At 41.7% G+C, this 20,609-nt stretch overlaps 1 protein-coding gene across 10 annotated transcripts in view; it reads right to left on the bottom strand.

Moving 5' to 3' along the window:
• Positions 1 to 242: 242 nt before the first annotated feature.
• Positions 243 to 20,609, bottom strand: part of frya (furry homolog a (Drosophila)) — a 52,022-nt gene continuing 31,655 nt past the window's right edge. For 4 of the 10 annotated variants that reach the window (XM_056373714.1, XM_056373706.1, XM_056373711.1 and 1 more), the window contains exons 28-62: positions 19,762 to 19,872; positions 19,081 to 19,235; positions 18,546 to 18,648; positions 18,281 to 18,452; positions 17,636 to 17,892; positions 17,395 to 17,541; positions 17,126 to 17,294; positions 16,772 to 16,862; positions 16,592 to 16,674; positions 15,993 to 16,143; positions 15,638 to 15,741; positions 15,111 to 15,296; positions 14,054 to 14,252; positions 13,405 to 13,526; positions 13,118 to 13,305; positions 12,370 to 12,464; positions 11,703 to 12,283; positions 11,355 to 11,452; positions 11,095 to 11,265; positions 10,837 to 10,977; positions 10,107 to 10,286; positions 9,187 to 9,351; positions 8,722 to 8,796; positions 8,451 to 8,621; positions 6,245 to 6,445; positions 5,426 to 5,569; positions 4,412 to 4,575; positions 4,121 to 4,328; positions 3,598 to 3,747; positions 3,400 to 3,498; positions 3,217 to 3,300; positions 2,458 to 2,475; positions 2,093 to 2,203; positions 1,780 to 1,985; positions 243 to 1,681 (exon numbers count right to left, since the gene is read on the bottom strand). In XM_056373714.1, the coding sequence (XP_056229689.1) occupies positions 1,423 to 1,681; positions 1,780 to 1,985; positions 2,093 to 2,203; positions 2,458 to 2,475; positions 3,217 to 3,300; positions 3,400 to 3,498; positions 3,598 to 3,747; positions 4,121 to 4,328; positions 4,412 to 4,575; positions 5,426 to 5,569; positions 6,245 to 6,445; positions 8,451 to 8,621; positions 8,722 to 8,796; positions 9,187 to 9,351; positions 10,107 to 10,286; positions 10,837 to 10,977; positions 11,095 to 11,265; positions 11,355 to 11,452; positions 11,703 to 12,283; positions 12,370 to 12,464; positions 13,118 to 13,305; positions 13,405 to 13,526; positions 14,054 to 14,252; positions 15,111 to 15,296; positions 15,638 to 15,741; positions 15,993 to 16,143; positions 16,592 to 16,674; positions 16,772 to 16,862; positions 17,126 to 17,294; positions 17,395 to 17,541; positions 17,636 to 17,892; positions 18,281 to 18,452; positions 18,546 to 18,648; positions 19,081 to 19,235; positions 19,762 to 19,872 (5,559 nt within the window). In that variant the 3' untranslated portion in view covers positions 243 to 1,422. Of the gene's footprint in view, positions 1,682 to 1,779; positions 1,986 to 2,092; positions 2,204 to 2,457; positions 2,476 to 3,216; positions 3,301 to 3,399; positions 3,499 to 3,597; positions 3,748 to 4,120; positions 4,329 to 4,411; positions 5,570 to 6,244; positions 6,446 to 8,450; positions 8,622 to 8,721; positions 8,797 to 9,186; positions 9,352 to 10,106; positions 10,287 to 10,836; positions 10,978 to 11,094; positions 11,266 to 11,354; positions 11,453 to 11,702; positions 12,284 to 12,369; positions 12,465 to 13,117; positions 13,306 to 13,404; positions 13,527 to 14,053; positions 14,253 to 15,110; positions 15,297 to 15,637; positions 15,742 to 15,992; positions 16,144 to 16,591; positions 16,675 to 16,771; positions 16,863 to 17,125; positions 17,295 to 17,394; positions 17,542 to 17,635; positions 17,893 to 18,280; positions 18,453 to 18,545; positions 18,649 to 19,080; positions 19,236 to 19,761; positions 19,873 to 20,609 lie in introns of those variants that run through there. The other 6 variants (XM_056373708.1, XM_056373712.1, XM_056373710.1 and 3 more) reach the window with 4 other exon arrangements.

The raw sequence follows: 20,609 nt of genomic DNA, 5'->3' as shown, positions 1-20,609 counted from the left end.
TGTTTACATGAATATTAGATTTCCTTTGTAGCAATGCACGGCAATTATCATGAAATTGGTATACATTTTTGGGTACGTTAATTCCCAAAATCTTGCCTTTCAGGTAAACCTTTCTGTTTGTATATACTACTACTACTACTACTAATAATAAAAATAATAATATTACTACTACTACTAACTATAATAATAATAATAATAATAATAATAATAATAATGATAATGCACAAATTACAACATGAAACCACAGTTAAGAAATGTTTTATTTTATAAAGTTTTATTTTTATTGTTACATATGTGTACAGAACACCAAAGTACAGTACATTGCAAAGGCAGTAGTATTTACAAGGCAAGAGGCTAAACCATCAGTTCCTGTGGAAGCTTTACAAATATGTAACTATCTCTTTTACTCTACATGCAACTCAAATTGTAAGTTCATAAAAATACAATCTTATGAGTTTGAGCAAAGCCCCCATTGCACTATGTACAATTATTCAGTTAAAATAGTTTTCTGTATTTGTTCATAAACATTACTATTACACTTTATAGTACATATAATTTGCAAGCTTGGCAGGTTTAACAGATGAAACAAAATATTTGTTTTCTATAAATCTAGTCTGATAAAAGTACGTCTTTCTCTTGCAAATAATATAAATAATTTACCTAATTGCTAAAAGCTGCACAGTTAAAAGGTACAGTAAGATGTTTTAAGTAACAGATAACCCACATAGACGAATGTAGGTTTGGTAGACATTACAGTAGATTTGCAGCATGTGAAAGTAGTTTATGTGAACAACTTATATAAATCAGTATCCATAATGCCATCTATGATGGTCGTCAGGTTTAAATTCACACACTCAAGCACCTACACACAACACACACAAACATACACACAAAAGACCCAAGACTTGAACCAAGTAATGAGGCCTCCCTTTTTCTTTACCAACAATGTTCATGTTTTCTAATGATGTGATATTCAAATACATTCTTTCAGGATACAGTAAAAGTCTTCCACTTCCATGAAGGATTGCACATTTTCCCTTGACAATTAAAACAACATAACTGAAAGAGAATCACTTAGCTTTGGTATGTCATTTGTTAAATGTGAAAGTTGTTGACCTCAGTAGCAAGTGGTCGCTTTGTGAACATTGCTATTATTAGTGCAATAAAAGCCTAACTTTCTTTAGAACGGCAAAGTCACTCGTGTGTCTTGAAACAACAGTATTGCTGCACATCGGAGGATCTGACTTTATGACATTCTGATGTACTCTGAGCAAGAAGAGGAGGAGGTGTTTGGTTATTCCCAAGAGAGCAGAGTGCTTCTTAAACTTCTGAGATGATAGCAGAAACCCCGGACAGGACCAGAGTCTAGGGATAGCACATGGTACTGTGCAGGAATGACTGTCACACGCTGCCAGACCGCCATCAAAGAGTTGAGCCTGAAACCCTGGAGTCTGGGAGAAAAGCTGTGATGGCTCGGTAGCCTTGGGCTCGTCTGATCATGTCCCGGATCTCTCCATTAAGTTCCATCAGCTTGACAGAGATTTCTGTCAGGTCCTGCTTTGAGCCCACCAGAGCAAAAGTTCCTGTTTGACCCAATGTTTGATGTCTGAAGTAGATATTCAATAAGGTCTGGATCTCATCCTCAGACTGGCTGCCAAAGATGTCGTTAGGCCACATTGTTCTGCAGTGAAAAAAAGAAAGTTATTTGTTTGACTATAGCTATTTATTAAATTAAAAACTAACTAATTTACAGGGAAATAAGCATTTATTTTTTCCCACCTGCATTCACGAATGTAGCGGATGGCTGCTGGAAACTCATTGTTCTTCAGACACTCCAGGATGGCTTGCACTGCGGTCTCAGAGGAGCTAAAGGTGGGCTCAGAGCAGGAACTCTCACGGGCGGCAATCTCATCATTTGTCACTGAGGCTGCTGCTACCCTCAGGTTGCTCTTCAACTCATTTAGCTCTCTGGACATATTTGTCAGCTAAAGGGTTGAAATATTAGATTAATATTATGAAACAGGGACATGGATTAGATGATGGGTGTCATGATTCTGAAAAGAGAAGACGAGCTAATGCATGATGCACCTACCTCGGGAATAGAGCTTATTGCATGGACCTGTTCAATCAGCTTACAGTATGACTGAAAAAGCAGCAACAGCTGAAAGTGGAGTTTGTAGAGTCTTTGACAGAGCTCCAGTTGCTGGAAGTAAGAGAAAAGTGGTTGATGGCAAAAGGCTTTTTCATTTTCATTACTTCATTATTTCAGAGTTCTGCAGTTGGTGGATAATAAACACATCTAACTAATGTAGAGCTACTTGTAAATCTATGTTTAACCTGCTCAGTTATTAAGACTTTAAAAGAGCTGAGGATGGGATTACAGTATGCTAGATTTGCTTTTTAAAATAGAAAAGACAATTTACAATGACAAAGAGAAACAAGCCGTATCCAACTTACAGCCAGAGATTCCATTTGCTACAAAGCAAGCGTGTTAGAGGACAGAAAATAAGTAAGGAAAAAAGAGAATCAAAAGAAGGACATGCAATTCCTCATTATGTCTATTTAAAAGTGAGTGAGAAGTATTAGCAAAGGTACTTTTATTTGCATGCACAGAGGAGGAAAAGTAAGGATTGATGTATGTGTAAATTTGAACTTAAAGGAAGACCAGTAGTCGCCATGAATTAATCAAAAAGGCAAGTGAAACAAGCCAAGCAAATTAACAGTTTTGCCTGTTAATTAGTACAAATGCACTCACTTTAGTGGAAATCTCTTAGCTCTGAAGCACCAAGTTTTAACAGCAAAACAGCAAACATTTTGCTGTTTCCTTTCCTCAGTTATGAAGTGAGTGTATTGTTTACTGCTAGATTAAATGCAACTTAAGAGAACTTGCTCTCATGCCCAGCAGAGCTGAAAATGACCACAATGCACACTGGATATGAGATAATCAATGTGATGTGCAGCAACTCAAGGTTGTTAGAAACTTGACATTTGTATAGTGTGAGAAAATTGGAAGCAACACTCACAGATCTACAGTATCACACAGTAACCGTAATGCAGAAAGTACAGTATGAAAGGTCAGTTGAAACAGCATCTTTAGTATTTTCATTGAGTTTTGTAAATAATCAAACAGATTTCTTAAATTTTTTTTACTGTCTTTCAATGAATATGACATTATGTCAGAGTTATTACTCAAATTCCTAAAAATGATGGTTTTACCTTTTCCTCATGCTCCACTGGTTGAAATGTTATCACTGTGCCCCCAGTACTCCTGGGAAAAGTGGCCTTACAGTTGCTCAACCACTTTGGGAAAACAGAAACAACATAATGACAAAGTAAACAACTCGGTGACAACCTACAAGTGACCTTCAGACTGGAAAGCACCATATTTAATCTCCTTACAGTGAGAGCCGCCTCCTTTTTGTTGTTGTAAGTATCAAGATACTCTTGAAGTTCCAACACGCTGAATTTCATTTTTTCCAGGAGTCCAAAAGACATAATCTGTAAAAATTGAGCTTTGTTGTTGAATGTGTTCAACTATCATTAATATGTCATACTTTAAAGGAAGTATTAGAAAGTGGAAAATGTCACGCTACTCACTGTGTTTGCATCAATAAATAGTGTCGGGCACTCTGAGCAGGATGTCAGCATCTGAGAGGACCTCAAGAACTTTGATCCTAACCCCCTCAGTCCGTCACCGAGGTAACTCACAGCATCACAGGTCAGGGAACAAAATTTGGTCTGGATATTCTGCAAAGCAAAAAGCAAAACAGGCTGGGTATAATGCTGTCAAAACAATTCCTACATCATTTAAAGTACATACATTCTGTCATTAATATGTTTTTTTTTTCCTGAAATTCGCCCCTGTCAGCTTTGGTCAGTGAAGTGAACAACATCTGGTTAATGAATCTCAGGAGATTTTTTTTTTTAAGCTGAAAGCATCGGCAGAGTGTCCTCTATTTGTAATTAATCAGACCTCTTGTGAAAGGAAGCCTCTTTCTCTAAAGGTTAATCAGCCAGATATCTAATCCTGTTACCCTTTCGGTGTAATTATACAGTCTGACACAGCCACACTGTTAATGTAATTTAGGGATAGGCTGGCTTCAAGGCCGCGATGTAGTACCTGAAATAGTGAGGAAAACACATGAAAAGTGTAGACCGCACAGGATCCATCTGAGTCAGACACAAGCTGGTTGATGTGACTTCGCCAGGCCTCCTCCGCATCATCGCACACTGCTGGCTGGAAAGCCGCGAGGATGGCGGAGAAGAAGGGCGACGGCGGCGGGGAAGAGCGGGACTCCAGCATGTCGTCTCTCTCCTCCTCGGCGAGACTTGAGTGGACATGAAGCCACGCTGTTAGCAATGTCACTTTTGTGTGACTGCATAATGACTGAGAAAAGCTGTGAGCATGTACCTGGGTAAGCAGCTGTCAAGGTCCAGTTCTCCTTTGTAATCGCAGTGAACCATGTCCATTCTCAAACTGTCGCCACAGCGAAATTCAGGGGGCAGTTCACTGATGGAGAGAGAGACGTCATCCTCGTGGACATTGGTGTCTTCATCTTCGTGTGACACCTCATGCTAAAAAAAAGTAGAAGGGACACGTGCTTTTTCTGGCAAAATTGACTGAGGTCATGAACAAATACTGAGGCAGCATGCGGTAAAGGTTATTATTAACTGAAATGTGTTCCCTGTGTTACACTTCATTATCAAACACATCATTTTGTAAAATGGATACACTAACCTTGCCATGGGACCCTATGGACACTCCTTGTAGTGTTTTCTTTAATTTGGTAAATGCAGTGTGCATAAATTGTGCCAATTCGTTTGATTTGTTTAAAAATAATTGAACTCAGCCAGCACTGCGGCCCTGCACACTCAGGTTTTGGGACAGGCAATGTGTAAACCTTTCTTGTCCTCCCACATGCCAAGAGTTTTTAGTTGTTGCATAGAGCCACCCACACAGAAGCAATAGGTATACACATTGCCTTAAACAGACAGACGCAGAAAGAGAGAGACTTTTTTTTTTTTTTTTTTTTTCTATGGCTGACTACAACCCCTCTAATATCCCCGGACAATCTCTGGAAACAGTAAAGTAAGACACAAACCAGCCCCTAGCCCAAAGCGTTATGGATCGCCTGCGTGCGGGTTTTACGTCATTCCCCTTTTGCATGCAACTACTAAAATATCAAGATAACACCGGCTTCATGCTCTACTCTGAAGAGAGAGGAAATGTAGAAAAGTCACAACGCCACAAAATACTATTTAACATAGACTGGAACTAAAGCACATATAACATCCAAGACATTTCACGAGAAAAGATGCACAAGAACAGCCCCTATTTGGCAAAGTTAGTAAAGAACTCTAGTATGGAACTGCGATAGGCATTAGTAGTTCCCAGAATCTCAGACACTCTGAAGCCCTTATTCACCCGCTGCTTCGAGTCCTCTGGCAGCTGGACCTCGAAACTAGGATTTTTGGTGTTCAGAGGAGTTGAATCAGCTGAAGTTGAATCAAAAAACCCAGAGGGAGACTCCATGTTACTGATCTCTGCTGTTGGTGAGAGGTTGACAATCTGGAAAGAGACAGAGATAAACTTGTTGGAATCCTCTCTAAATAGTGCTTATTTATGAATGAAAACAATGTTGAATAAACAAATTGTTTTTAGAAATGCTGGACACTAAAAAGCTGCAAAATCCGCAATATTCCTGAACTGCCTGAAAGCACCGACAGTGGTAGAGCGGCTGACAAATCAGTGACGAGAGAGGAGTGAGATGACAGCTGCGTGGACACCTGGGCTTTCCATCTGCCACCACAGTTCCCACAAACTTTGCAAACAAGTTAAAGTTGGTGCAAAAGTTTAAAGCCTCGCAGCATTTTTTATTTTTATTGCACCCCACAATTCAAAATGTTGGGTTGCACAAACTGCACCAGACAATTTAGCTATTTTTAGAGCTTTAAAGTAGTTTGGTCCTGAGGTGGACACTAGAAGAAGAGGTGTGGGCTCAATAAAATCAAAAGGCCTTATCCCCTCAGGATCATGAGCATGAATGTGCTCAACAAACTGCCTGACAATCTGTCAATTAGATTATAAAATATCTTGTGTGCAAAGGTGATAATAACCTGAGGGTGGCACAAGAGCAAAACTCATTAAAAGGTCTTTAGTAGGTTTTTGTCAGAACTATGGTTGACATTAATATTGATAATTTGTAAGGATAAGTATCATAAGTACAAACAGAAGTGAACTTACAAGCTGTGAGTGGGAGAGAATCTGGCTGGCAGTGAGGGAATCTTCTTCAGATGACTCGTCTGAGTCCTCATGGGTGATCTTGCTGAGGCTTGGCATGCTGCTGGACAGCTGACTCTCCTCCAGGGGCTGAAGGTCACTTTGGTCCAGACTATCCATGGAGCGTCTTCGCACGCCCCAGTTGAAGTTGTCCATAGTCTCTCCCTGCAACAGAGAATGGCCTTCAGTTACCAAGCATCACAAAGTGAAGCACAAACTCTTCTCTAACACAAACACGTGCACACACACACACACACACACACCACACACACACACACATACCGCCAACACACATTCTCACAACCATGCAGTGCAGGTTCGGGGAACGGAGCAGTCTCTGGGAGTTTTTCTTCTCAAAGCTAAGAATGGAAGGACTACTGGAGCGTGACACAGTGTTATGAGCCCTTCAGTGTATCCTCCCACAGAGACTTTACTAAAGCTAGGACCAAAATAGCCACAACACTGGCGAAGTTGGCAGGAAAGTATGGGTTTGAGAACCCACTAACCCCTCAGTCTGACTGTTCCTCATTCAAAATGCAGTGTGACTTTTCAAATGAGTCTGGAGATGTCAGCCAACAAGCTCCACATCAACAGACCAAACAAGGGAGACTTCCTGTAGTCATGAGATTGATACCTTGATGGAAAGCAAAGGCCTTGACTTTGGCCTATTACCTTCTTTTTAAGTGGTGTCTTTAACTACAAAACCGTTTGTGAGGCAGTTTTTTTGACCACAGCAGTTGTTTTGTTTTTCTGTGTGAAACTGTAGCAGGCACAGTGAGAACAGCTGACACTGTTCTAGTGTGCAAAGTCCGCAGCTTTAGACAATGAGACAGATGTATATGTATATTATTTCCCCAGTTTCGATTTGATGAAACTGCTAGATGCTAGTGTGATTTCTAAGAGGAAAAACTTAAATTAAACTAAAACATACACATAACCGAACAATGCAACATGAGTGATGTTCAATTTAACCGCTTAAGAGACAGCAACAAAAGTTATTGCTGTAACAATGTGAAAAACAACGTGTATATCAGCATTTTGGTCTCAGTGTCATTTGACAAAACTGATCTGAACTGAGTTTGATGTTCTTAGCATTTTCTGCCAAACAGTTGAGTGTACACAGAGCAGAGGTATACAGGAGAATTAGTGTGTGCATAACTTATTTTTAGAATCGTATAAATAATGAATTTAGTGTGAAACTGAACACAGTTTTTTCTACTGTGGCTCTCGATGGAGCTAACACCTCGTCTGAGATGTGCAACTGAGACACAGATGTGTTTTTTTTAATCACGTTGGTCAAAGTCTTGCAAGGGAAAATAAAAAAAAAAGTATTAAGTAAGAAAAATAAAAAAAAATTAAAAAAACTCTACAATAGGTCAAATTCCAGCTCAGTTTGTTTTGATGAAAACTTCACACAGATTACAACTATAATCATAATGTGCAACTCTGTTGGAAAGTAACATGGGTGACAATCAAGCCACTCATTTTGTGGGTTAAGTACTGTACACAAGCATAAAACCTATAAGCGTATACAGCAGTAGTATGTCACAGGGGTTGCTGTGAGTCAAATATCATAACCAAAACTTATTTTCTCTTGATAAAAAGGTAAAATTATTAAGCACTTAAATCAACAGAAGATACAATCATACATTAGATTAAAAAAAAATCATGCATTTCACTGGTACACTGTGGCTATAAGACTATTGTCCTATGTGATGTCTATGAGAAATATGCTAAACATATTGTGTTTCCAACACTTTGAGTGAAGTTCTCTTTTACAGTACACGGACACAGCAGAATATGTTTTGTAAAATACATGGCATGCACACACATTTGCTACTCAAACACTCATTAAAAAAAAACAAAAAAAAAACACAGCAAGTAAAAATGTAACATGACTAAACTTACCTGTAGCTCCTAGATAGCAAAGACAGAAAAAAAACAGAAAAAAGAAACCCCATTACACAGAGCAGGCAGACCTGAACCCAACACAGTTCTTTAGAGGAAAATACTCTTGACATCTGCTAATGTCAGAAGTGTTTTTCTTTCTGCTGTTGCTTCTGCTTTACAAGTTTGACCATGAATTTGTCCAAGATGAGAGGAGGTGAGAAGGAGGGATAAATAAGATTCTTCACCATCGCTTTAAAACTCCTCAGGTCCTGAGACTCACCTCTCCATCTTCAAGCTCCACATCCAGGAAGTCAAAGTCTCTAAAGACTCTGAACTGCTGCTCTGAGGTGGTGTCGTCCATGTTGTCTGGTTCCCGGGTCCCATCATCGGAGGACACCAGGCTGGGCTGGTGCTCCATGAGGTCCAGCTCCCCACAACTGGAGAAGATCACCTATAGAGAGAGAGAAACAAAAAAAAAAGAGCGTACAGCTTATTTCTGAAAGCATGATACTAAAAAGTGGAGAGCGATGCTCAAATGTGTTGTATCTTACCGAAGGATTTTTTGTGAGCCCCACTTCTTGTCCACACAAAGACAATACATTCACCAGTTTTTCCCGTGTTCTTTTCTGTAGAAAAAATTGAAATGAACGTCACATTTCACTTTAACTTGAACCACATCAAAGTTTAATGCCTCGTTTACAACTGGCATTTTGGTATTGGCATTATGTGATCTGTATCTGGATACGTTAATCTCCAAATGTGGTCTGGCTGACCTGATTGCATTCTGAGCACAATGTGTTCTGCATGCATGTACACATGTGTTTTTCCTTATCCAGATAACACACACAGATCGCATTTTAATTCCAGGTCTAAATGGTGTAATAATGTGTCAGTCTTCGATCTGACATTTGATATCCTCATTATTAAATCATGGCTGTTTTTCTACTTTCAAACCTCACCCTTCAAATTATGAGCATAGTTCCAAGAAGAAATGGGAATTGGGAAGAAGTGTTCACCTGTGAAGACTGAGGCCTCTTCCAGCTGACCGGCACCAGGACGTTGTTGGACGTGGATCCAGAGGAGGTAGAGGAGGTGCTGCGGGTCACTGCTGTGGTCCTGCTCTTCACATCCTGGCCCGGAGAACGCTGGAGGTCATCGTAACGCCGGCCGATCACCGGTGTCTAACAGCGCGAACACAAACAAACAAGACACGTGCAGACAAAAGCCTTGATGAGTCAAAGTGAAAGTGTGAAGAAGAGAAAGTCCCTCTCTTTAGCCAGTCCATGACTCAGGCTCCATGGCAGCTCCTGCTCCCTCTAGACAGGATGAGCGTAAAGTGACATTTCATCAGTGTTCACAGTTTTTATTCCACTTGGCTCTACGAATACACGAAGCAGTTGAGGAAAAATAAACCGCCATTTCCTCTGCTTTATCCCTCAGTCTAAAAATATCAGGATATTTTAAGATGTATCAGTGGTTTGTCCAGTGTCTCAAGTTTAAATACACATGCTGCTGGCTGTCCACTGGAACTCACAGTCACATACAAAGGACGGCAGCAAAGAGCTGACATCATTTCCTGCCATTCACGAACAACACAAATAGTTCCCTGTTCAGTTCCCACACATGCACCGCTCTGTCTGTATCTTTGACATCACTTTCAAGCTCTGCACTGCATGGCTAATTGTGTTTACCTTTCAAGCTTTCAAGCTAATCTCAAGAGGTTTGGTCAAGAAGAAATATCAGCATTAAGGAAGGGGAAGAAATGTTTCCTTTCCAAAAAGCTTTCAAAGATTCCACACAGCCTCAACAAGCACCACACCCTGGAAAATACAGGAAAAAATACAGGGGCAAAACAGCTCTCCTCGTGCTGCAGGGACTCTCAAACTAAGAGCAGTCACACACAGTAAAAAGAAAGTCAGAGAAAAGAGTCTCTAACCTCAGATATGTCAAAGTGGAAATCCAGAGTCTTCCCAGGCAAGGCCTTGGAGGAGCGGTCCCAGACTCGGCTGATGTCCTCGTAGGAGAGGTCACTTTGTGGGGCTGAAGGCTGCACCAAACTGGCCGATCGAGAAACCACCAGCTTCAAGATGTTTAGTGCTTCTCTCCAATGGACAGTCTATACTCAGCACAGACACACAAACACACACACACACACACACACAAGTTCACCCATAGATGCAGAAAAAGAACGAGCGCAACCACATGTTTAGAAAGAAAAACCCACATATGTCTTCCTGTGTGTTTACGTGCGCTTCTATTTTTGGAGACAGAGGTGTTCTGGCAGATGCCTTACAGTAGGAAGCTGAAGGAAAAGAGATTCAGTATGACAGTAAGCAGAGGCCTAGCCTGCAGCAGAGAGGCAGACTGTTTATGGTTTGGGTGTGTCTACAAATTTACTGCGCTGACACATGACAGCTTTTTTTTCCTTTTTTTTCCCCCCATGAACACTTGAGACTCTTACTCAGACCATGTTGCCTAGACATTTCCACTGATCACATCAGATCTAACATTCAAATGTTTTCACTTTCCATGTGCACTTACATGCTCTGTGAAAGTAACCACAGAAAGATCCTAAACATATAAAGAGAGCATTTACTAAAAAAAGAAACAAACAAAGATAAAAACTGCAGCTGGACAGATGTTCAGGTGCCGTTTTATGAACTCACCTGGACAAATTTCTCAATTGTCTTGAGCACCTCCATGTTGAAGGGTTTGGCTTGAATTCCACTCAGGTCCATGTGACTCAGGAGGCTGTAGATGATTTGTAAAAGGGTCTGCTGCATACTGGGGAGGCCTTTCTCCAACAGCTGTTGCAAAAGAATCAGTTTAGCACCTTTTCAGAAGCTGTAATATAAATAAATTAATATGCAACACTTTGACTGCAGCTTAGCGAACATATGATCGGCTGATGCTGCTGCACAAACCTCTGCCATGTAGGTGACCAGGCTGAGGGTGATATCGGAGAAGGCTTCGTGAAGATATCGACACACCACACTGACCCAAGTGAAGCAGTCTCGCGTGTAGGAGTGGGTTTTATACAGAGTCATGACGTGAGCGAGGTTGGAGAGCTTGGCGTTCTTTTCCTCAAGGCATACCTACACACAAAAAGTGAAGTGTTAGCTTAAAAAACACGTATAATTATCCTTGAGCGAACACTAGGATAGAAACGTTAACAGAGCCGGACCTGGGCTATTCTCTCAGCGACATCTTGACAGAACTGCGTGGGGCCGTCAAAGCTCTGCACGAGATGTGGCAGCAGGCAGAGAACATTCAAAGGAAAACCTAATGAACGATAAAGAGAAATTCATTCAATATTTTACATGAAAACACATTTTCAACAATCATTTTGGAGAAAAGTTCTCTGGCATGTAATTTGTCTAAGATTCTATAGATACACGGTTACAGCAGGTTTTGTTTTTCTGAAATTTACACTGGCACAAAATAAGAGCTTAGAGACACCTGCGTCTAAGAATATCAACATTCATATCATCAGTCTGCAAAAACCACATTTGCAAGGATCCTCGGTGTGTACCTATGGCTTGTGATGTGTCCACTACAGGCACTCGTGACACAGGTGTGAGTTGGCAGAAGAGCTGAAGTGTGAGGTCAGTGGTGGAGACGGAGGTGAAGCCTTTCAGCAGCTGCTGCTGGAGCCCAGTGAAGCTGCTCCATTTGAGCTGGCTCTGCAGTTTCTCCAGCTTCTCCCTGTTCTCCTGTTTGTCCAGCGACATGTGGCCCAGCAGCTTGTTCAACAGTCTCAAAGACATCTGATACTCGAACTCAAAGTCTGACTCCATCAGGGACACCGCCACCCAGAAGATGGTGGCCAACAAGTTGCTGGGGTGGTTGATGCTGGTTGGGTCTGTGATGTTGTCTTTGGATGAGGACAAGCTACGGGTCTTAGCTAACAAACCCTGCTGTTCACAGGCCTGGATGCGGTCCAGCGTAGCACTGCGGGGTGGATCGGACCACCTGTCCGCCTCTCCAAACTTCTTGGGGACGGAGGAGCTCCTCTGATGTCTGCTCCTCTCCTCTCTCCTGAGATTGAGCTGCCCTGTGCTCTTCCTGTTGGACAGCAGCTTGAGACTGGTCAGGAAATCTGGAGATGAGGCTCTGGAATTAAACAATAAATCAGAGTTAAATGTTTTAACAAGAAATACCTTCTTTAAAACATAAATATGTGTAGAAGAGACACAAACCTTGTCAAGATAGCCATGAGGTCATTGTTCTTCAGACACTCAGCCAAGTTATCCACCACAGATTCCAGTGTGAGTAAGACCTCCATCACATAGCCCTGAGAGAGAAAAAGACACAGCTGCAGTTTGGATGATTTTCTTCTTTTTAATTAAACACTAAACATCCAACTGCTGTAAAAAATACCCTTAAAAATGTAGCCGTGAACTATATTGAGAATTAATTAAAAATTTAGGGGAAACTGAAAGATCTGATGATGTTAGAAAGAGTTTGTCTTCAGTCCTGCTTGTTTGTCTGTGTACAAGATTTAAAAAAACAAAAGTAACAGATGGATTTGAATAGTATTTGAATAGTATTTGATGGACAGATAGTCCATGGTTCAGGGATAAGGGACTATTATGGTGATCTAGGATTTCTGCCATTAGATGATTATTAGTTTTAATGCTGTGTTCATGTGCTTATAAGAGGGTCAGAAATCTGGGGCATTCAAGTCATTTGCTAAACAGCACTGACTTCATGTGCTACGTCCTTAAAAAGAAACAGTAAATCAATATATATACTGTTACTTAGGCGGTTTTTCAATTGTAGTATTCCTCAGTTTCGGCCATTGGTGTTGGGAATTACCCAGTGATAGAGATGTAAAGAAGAAATCCCTACATTGATTATTCCTAAACACTTCTTAACTTATTAAATGTCTTAATGTTCTCTTATCCACATGCTCACACACGTAATGCTCACACACAGAACACTAACCTGCACCTCTTCCCCATGTTCACCGACCACTTCCACCAGTCTCGAGAGCAGGTCAGACACAGCGTGGGCGGAGATGGGCTGGCGGAGGGCTCGAAACACCTGGAAGGAACGGCCGGCGTAGTGACGGGATGAACTGCACAAGGCCGTCTGCAGCGCCACGTCGCTGAGCTGCTGCTCCAGGTGGAAATCTGACAAGGACAGAGGAGAGGAGCATGTCAAGGGGGATTAGAATTACTGAGTGGCAGAGACAGGATTGTGTAGTGTAATTTAGTGATAATTCCTGTTACCTGACTTGGACTCTTTGAACACAGACACCACATGTCGTAGGAAGTTCGTCAGCTGCCCAGTACTTTTTGAAATTTGGTTCTTTGGTGAAATGTCTTCGTGGCACCACAGTGGCCCATGCACTCTGCAAAACAACAATTTCATAGTTACTAACAACACAGTATATTGTCTATGGAGGTCTGCTATCGTAAAAGTGGGTGAACTAGCTGATTATTCTGAATAACCTGCTACAGTGCTTCTGCTTAGTCTATTCTTTATTATCTGTACTTGAACCGGCAAAAGCAATTTTAAACAGATAAAATCCTAAACATTTCAATAGAGTTTACAGGATGACAATTTTAACTGGAATTTCCAATGTATACAATTAATCATGATAAATACCAGCTGCATCATAATCTTAATATCAAATCTACTCTCATAAGAATCTACTGCGCTACACATACAGCACCACTAGGTGGTAATCTACATCAAAAAATATGTGGAAGCAGATCAGTGTAGAAGGAAACTATTTCTCACTGTATCTATGGTTTTTGTTGTATAATAAGCATTTTTTGTGTAAAATAGGACCTGTAAATTAAATTAAATTTTTTCCGGATTGCTGCACATGCTGGGAATTATTCCAGCAGGGGAACTACATATTGACACAAGTACCTTGTGGATAAAAACTCAATGAGCTTGTTCGTCTTCTCGTCCATTTTATTGGAGGCCATGAGCTCCTCCATCTCCTGCGAGATCTCAGGCAGGTTGTTGCTGCTGCCCCCCAGGCTCAGACTGGACGATGTAGAGGAGGAACTCAGACCAGAGTCTGGTACAGGAGACGCCTGACACTCCCGCAGGAAGTCCAAACCTCCTGGACACAACAGAGGAACGGGTGTGTGATCAGAAACAGGTCACGGCAGTTCGTTTGAATGTTTGATTTCATTTCGCTGACTGCAACTAGTGGCTGGAGATGGCAGGAGTTAGTGTAAGAAGAGGACATGCAGGGAGCAGCATGACCTGTGTTTGAACATGCCTGGAATTTGATTCCAATTAGCTTTATCTACTGACAGTGTTTATTTAATATGGTGGAGCTGTCAAGTCTAACTATCAAGTTGCTGCACACCTAATCTCCTTTTTGTTAATTTAATTGATACAAATATAATAAACATGGGAGTGAGGACGTTACAAAGACTGAGAAGAAAACGGGATGTTTTCTTTGGATCCTCACTGCAGTGTTATCATTGTGTGGTATCGCACATAAAAAAAACACTATTTTTAGCATACAATTTGTATTCAAATGGCCAAATGGTCAAAGAAAACACAACGTCTAGACATTTGCTAAACAAATTATCGGCATGGGGGGAGGGGAGCCAAACCAGCCTATCCGAGCCTGAGCAGATGGCCCCAATTTGGGCAAAAGGGTAAAAATAGCAGAATGGAATGCTTTAATCAAGACCTTTGATGTCCTCTGTGCTCCATATTGTTTTTGGCACAGAGTCCAATTTTTTTTCTGTCCAGATAAGAAACTTATCTATCCTCTGAAAGGAATGTTAGCCATTCCCTCCTGATGTTCAAGTTTATCTTAGCCAGAAAGAAGAGCAATGTGTCAAATGCCAAGCTGCTCTAACAACTGGACCCTGGTCTAGCTAAGTCTTTCAGTTAAGCGTGAATATATTTGTAGTTGAGAAAACACACAAAGGCGAGTATTACTTGAGGCCTATATCTTTACCTGAAGGTGAATAGTCCGGCTGAAGGCTTGGTTTGCAGGTGAGGGTCTTGGTGCCGTTGATCTCACGTGTCTGCAGTAAGACAGAGGCAATTGCCTGGAAGTTGTTGTTACAGGACAAAGTGATGAGCAGGTGGAGGAGGAGACGTTTGCTGTGCTCAAACACCTCTGGACGGTAGTGATCCATTCCTGGGGAGAGGAAAACACCGGTCAGTTGTTTGTTATGGCATGGACTAGGGTTTCTTTTCATCCTCCCCTCCTGGTTTCACAACACTGATCTCAGAGCCTATAAAAAATGAAACTAACTGATATCAGCTGGTTGAAAGTGAGTAAAAGATTTCTACCAGAAAGGCAACTTTAGCTGAATTCTCAATTTCTTACTTCAAATACAGAGGTGATGTATCTATCATATTGGACTCATAATACTCAGGTCAGCCATGTGATTTAGACTGTATCAAATCAAATATGTTCATATCATGTAATTATACAGATGGGTTTTACAGGGATGACTGATTGTAGCATGAACTCACCCAAAAACAAGGCATGTAGCAGTAAAGGCAGGTGCATGGCCCAGTCCTCTCTCACACTGTGATCCGCCACCATCTCTGTCATGAAGATGACTGCTATATTACACCTACGACACACAAAAACACACACTGTCAAGTCTCTCAGTTAAATGTAACATTAAGATTTTTAAAACAGATTTTCAATTCACTAAAACAGGACCTTGTAGTGCACAGCATCAAAATGAAAAAGCAGCCTTTATGTGCATACTGTGGCAGGTTATTAAAGATCAAAGTTCAGCTTGATTGCTGATCTCAAATATCCCTAGAAAGCCTTTAAGAGTGAATGAGAATGAGCACATTTTGCATGCAGTGGTCTAACCTGTGCAGTGGTCCTCTGGGAGTGATGGTCTCTGGCAAAAAGTCCACCAACGGGGCCCAGCATCCTCCATTGGGAGGCATGGGCAGAGGATGGGGCTGGTTGGTCTCAATGACAATCATCAGCCAATCAGCAAAGGGCGGCAGCGGTTCACCTAAATGGTCACAGAAAAATACAGTGTCACATGTAGAAAACCCTGCGTTTGTAGACTCTCTATAGCTGGACATTGCTCGCAATTTAAAATCATAGAGTCAATTCTGAAGCGTCGTTGTCAAAGGGGTATATCAGGGAGCTTTTCATTGTCAGATTATTCTTACACACTTTAGTCTGTATGACTAATTCAGCCAGAGAGGGTGTAACAGACCTGTTTTTGGGTCATTGGCAGCAGTGCAGAGGCCCTGGGCTCAACTACTTTTATTTCAGTGCCAGTTCTCACAGAAGCCTTTTAAGAGCCCCAGGCTGCTCTGCAATGCTCATGCATTATCAATGACATCATGCTGGTCACCATCTTACCCTCCTACCCAGCCTGTGTATTGCACACCCACCCGACCATGACAACACCATTTCTTTTCATAGGGTGTCTGGTACTGAAAAACACTCACCCTTATCATCATCATAAGATCCTCCTGAGCTGCTGCTGTAGCGTGATTCCAGGCGGTTGTGTGCTCGCATTATGTGGCTAAGCCTGAGGTCAGAAAAAAAAAAAAAAATCATTATGATGGGTCTCGCTAATACAGTAATTAATCAGATGTGAAGCTTGAAGATCTCATTGTCTACTGTACCTCTCCTCGTTCTCCTTTACAGTCTTGGTATCATCTGTGTCAGGAAAGTTCTCCTGGCATGCAACAACTGTGTTGCTGCTCGATGTGGTACCTAGGAATGGACCAAAAAAAAAGAGCTTAATACTTATGTTTTACTTTATGTTCAAGTAAAGTCGACCGAGCATAATCTTTAACACCAACACTCCTTCACATTCACCGCTGCGATCTGTCCAGACCAAAGTTTTCTAAGATTGGCCACTAAGTGGTTCCACAGGAGCAGCTGTGATTTCCTGGTTGGATAATTTTTTTCCCATTAAAAAAAAATACAAAATTTAAATGTTCATTCAGTGACACACAGGTAGATAAATGATGTACCTGAAGCTGCTGTGGAGGCCTTGCTTGTGGCAGTGAAGCGATAGAAAGGAGGGCTGTCACAGTGCTGCACCACAGGGTTGACTGGATCCGTTTGTTGTAACTCAAATATCAATTCCTCCATGGTTTGGATGGTGTTGTTCCGGCACAGATAGATCACCACCTTCTTGATCTGAACAAACATGTCAAAGAAAATCCATGAGAAACAAGAAAGAAAAAAAAAAACAGTAGCAACATAGCTTTTTCCGGTTGACCTAAATGATATATCTTACATATGGCAGGAGGGTGGTGTCACTGCTGACACCACATAAACTGATGAGAAACTGTAGTGTGGTTCTCAAGTTGTTGCTCCACTTCTCATTGCTGACTAAAGCGTTCCAGGCGTTTTCCATCTCTGGTCCAGGGAGGTCATCTCCATACTGACAAGAGGGGTTAATAAAAAGAACATGTTAGCTGCACTGACCTTACATTACCGATGCCCTGTTTCATTACATGTCCCCCACTTGACTTTACCTTGGCAGTCATGAACATGAGGTTATTGAGAACCATTGATGTGGCCTGCAGGGAGCCCCAGCCAGTGCCCCTCAGCTGGTGTGATGAGCCTGTGCTGGTCGTCCGGATCGAAGCGTCATAATCTGAGGTGCATGGCGTGAAGACTGGGAGCAGCAGGCCGCTATCCAGCAGCTCGATGTTACCGAGCCAGGGCAGGAGGTAAGTCAGCATGATCTGCCTCCCATTGGGATGAGTGGTGGGGAACCTCTGGCTAACCTCTGGAACAAGGCAGAATAATATCAGCATGCACTGTGGTGTTTATATTCTACAGGAAATCAAACACATACTGTACACTCAGTTTCACCATAATAGCCTGTTTAATCCTAATCCGCATATGAATTCAACTTAAAGTGGAGGAGGTTATGCTCTCAGTGTTTCTGTGGTCAGTGAGAGTGTCCATAGATACATAAGTGTCTGGAGGAAGAGGGCTTCTTTGGAAGAGGAAGAAGCATAAGTATTTAGTGGGAAACCATGAGAAGATGACAAGCCTGTGAGAGTATTACAGCAAGCTTAAATACCGTTGCTAACCCTTCTTCAGCCGCACACACACACACACACACACACACACACACACAGCACACACACACATATGAAATGAACAGCAACCTGAGAATAGAGGAAGCGTGAGTTCAGGGTACATCCTAGCCAGCTGGCTGGACAATTGAGGCAGGGAGACACTGTATAGAGGTGGCAGAGGCCCATGGGTGCCGTAGAGGATATTGTTTGGCTTCTGCTCTGCAATCCTCTTAGAGTATACAAACAACTTAGCTTCAAGAATCTGTTCAAAGACAGAGAGGAAATGTGTCACTGAGACTGTAAACCACATAAAACTACACAGCAGCAAAACACCTTGTGGTTCTGTTTCTCTCACCTGCATTAGCTGCATTGAAATCTCATAGATTTCTCTGTTGGTGTCTGATGCCTTGAAGAGCACCAGATTCAGCAGTGTTACTATATCACTCTGGTAGTTTCTGCTAATAAAGAGAGAGAGAGAGAGAGAGAGAGAGAGAGACAGAAAATAATAACTCTGAAATAATGTTCCGGCATTAAGAAATCAATGCTGAGTGTTGCACATAATGCTTGGCTTAATGCTTCTGAGATGAAGCAAGAGGGAAAGGCCAACTTCAGACGAACAGTGAGCCCTCTAAGAGGATTAGCTGAGGTGACACTTTGAAGCTTAAGCTAATTTATCAGCGGTTTCCTCACTTCGATAAGAAATCTGGATGATCCAAAAAATACATTATCTCACCTAATATGGCAAATCATTACTTAACTGCACTTCAAAAAAACATACGACTGAAAATAAAGAGTGCACAATGCAAACTCCACGAAAAAGAAATGAAGATGGGAAGAGAGGAGGCCTCAACTGTTTGAACAGATGACAGAGAGATTGTGAGATTTTATACCTGCCGCCACACACGGTAGCGATGGCTTTGAAGCAGCCCGAGGCGAGCTGGTAGGAGCCAGTGTAGCAGCGATCAACAGCCCAGTTGAATAGGTTAACCTGGTCGGCATTGAGCTCCAGGAGCAGGATGACGACTTCACAGCCAAGTTGATGGACCTGAGCCAGGAGCAGATACCAGCACAGACTCTCTTGAGTTTCACATCTTTTTTTTTTTTTTTTTTTCAAAGGATACTCTGTATTCCTCATTTCACATTATGGATTATCTGTGGTAACATCTGTTTAGACAGATTCAGGGATTCAGTGTAAAATGATTCCAGTAGCTCTGTTTCTTTCATATAAAAAAAAAAAAAATGATGCTAAATCTAATTTTCTTGGCTACCTGCTCAGTTAATGCTTCTCCTCGAGCCGTATAATGAAAACATGACTGCTCAAAATCAGTTTTTCAGAAGAAAAATGTGTAAAATAAACATGCAGGCGTTTTAACCTGTATCACAGTAAACTAGAAGTAAGACAACATGAGACAAATTTATTTTGAAACAAAACTCCCCTTCACTACTTGCCAGCACTTGGCGAGGTCTAATGCTGGGCTTTGACAAAGCAGGCTTCAGCAAGCTATCGGAGGGGCTTTGTGGGTCAGCTCTTTGTTTAAATGCATCACGGTGATAAAGTTTTGGCTACATACCCGCTGATCCTGGCAGGCTAGTATATTATCCAGCCACTTATAGAGGTATCCGTCTGGAGAGAGGCCAACGTTATCAAACACAGGCCCACAGCACAGCACAGCAGACATGGCCTGGAAGAACAACCATCAGTCAACAACGCTCATATGTTAAAGGTCCCATATTGTATAAAGTGAGATGTCCATGTTTTCTTTGATTATAAAGCAGGTCTCGGGTTTATATTAATACTGTGAAAGTATCAAAGCGCTCAGTCCACAGAGAAATGGACACAGCCTGTATTCAGAAATGGAGCCTTAAAACGAGCTGTCAGGGCTTAACTTTGTGATGTCACAACAAAGCAGTCACCTCTCTGTCACGCCCCGAGCCTAGTCCACATGGACCCACCACAGTGTTTACCTGAAATCTGCTATATTTTTATTTGATCACCCATAAAACAGGATCAGAGCCTCTCATCTGATTGGCTCACCGACCTGTTGTCGGAGCTCCAGAGAGAAGCCTGAGAGAGGAGATGTAAAACTACACTGAGATGGTTTTTGGTTCTTAAAACCACTAATATATCAAGAAAAGTGCAAAACATGGGAGTTTTAAAGTTTTTAAAACCCAACATTCCCTTTTTCTGTTTGTTTTACAATATCTCTGCTCTACCGCCAGACAGATTTGTCGGCTCATTGCAAAATTGTGACACAGGTCTCTGCTATATTTAGGTCTTGTTATAATAGCGACAAATCTAATGTCGATGCACTCAGGATTTTCCAGTTGCAGCACTCACTCACTCCCACACTTCTATTTGTCTTGTGGGTGGAGAAGAGTTCATACCAAACAACAGAACTACATTTACAGAGCTATCTTG

Source organism: Seriola aureovittata, chromosome 4, assembly GCF_021018895.1.
Source record: "Seriola aureovittata isolate HTS-2021-v1 ecotype China chromosome 4, ASM2101889v1, whole genome shotgun sequence".
Classification (NCBI taxonomy): Eukaryota; Metazoa; Chordata; class Actinopteri; order Carangiformes; family Carangidae; genus Seriola; species Seriola aureovittata.
The sequence above is the reverse complement of the archived record's forward strand: the minus strand, read 5'-3'. Positions and strand labels throughout refer to the sequence as shown.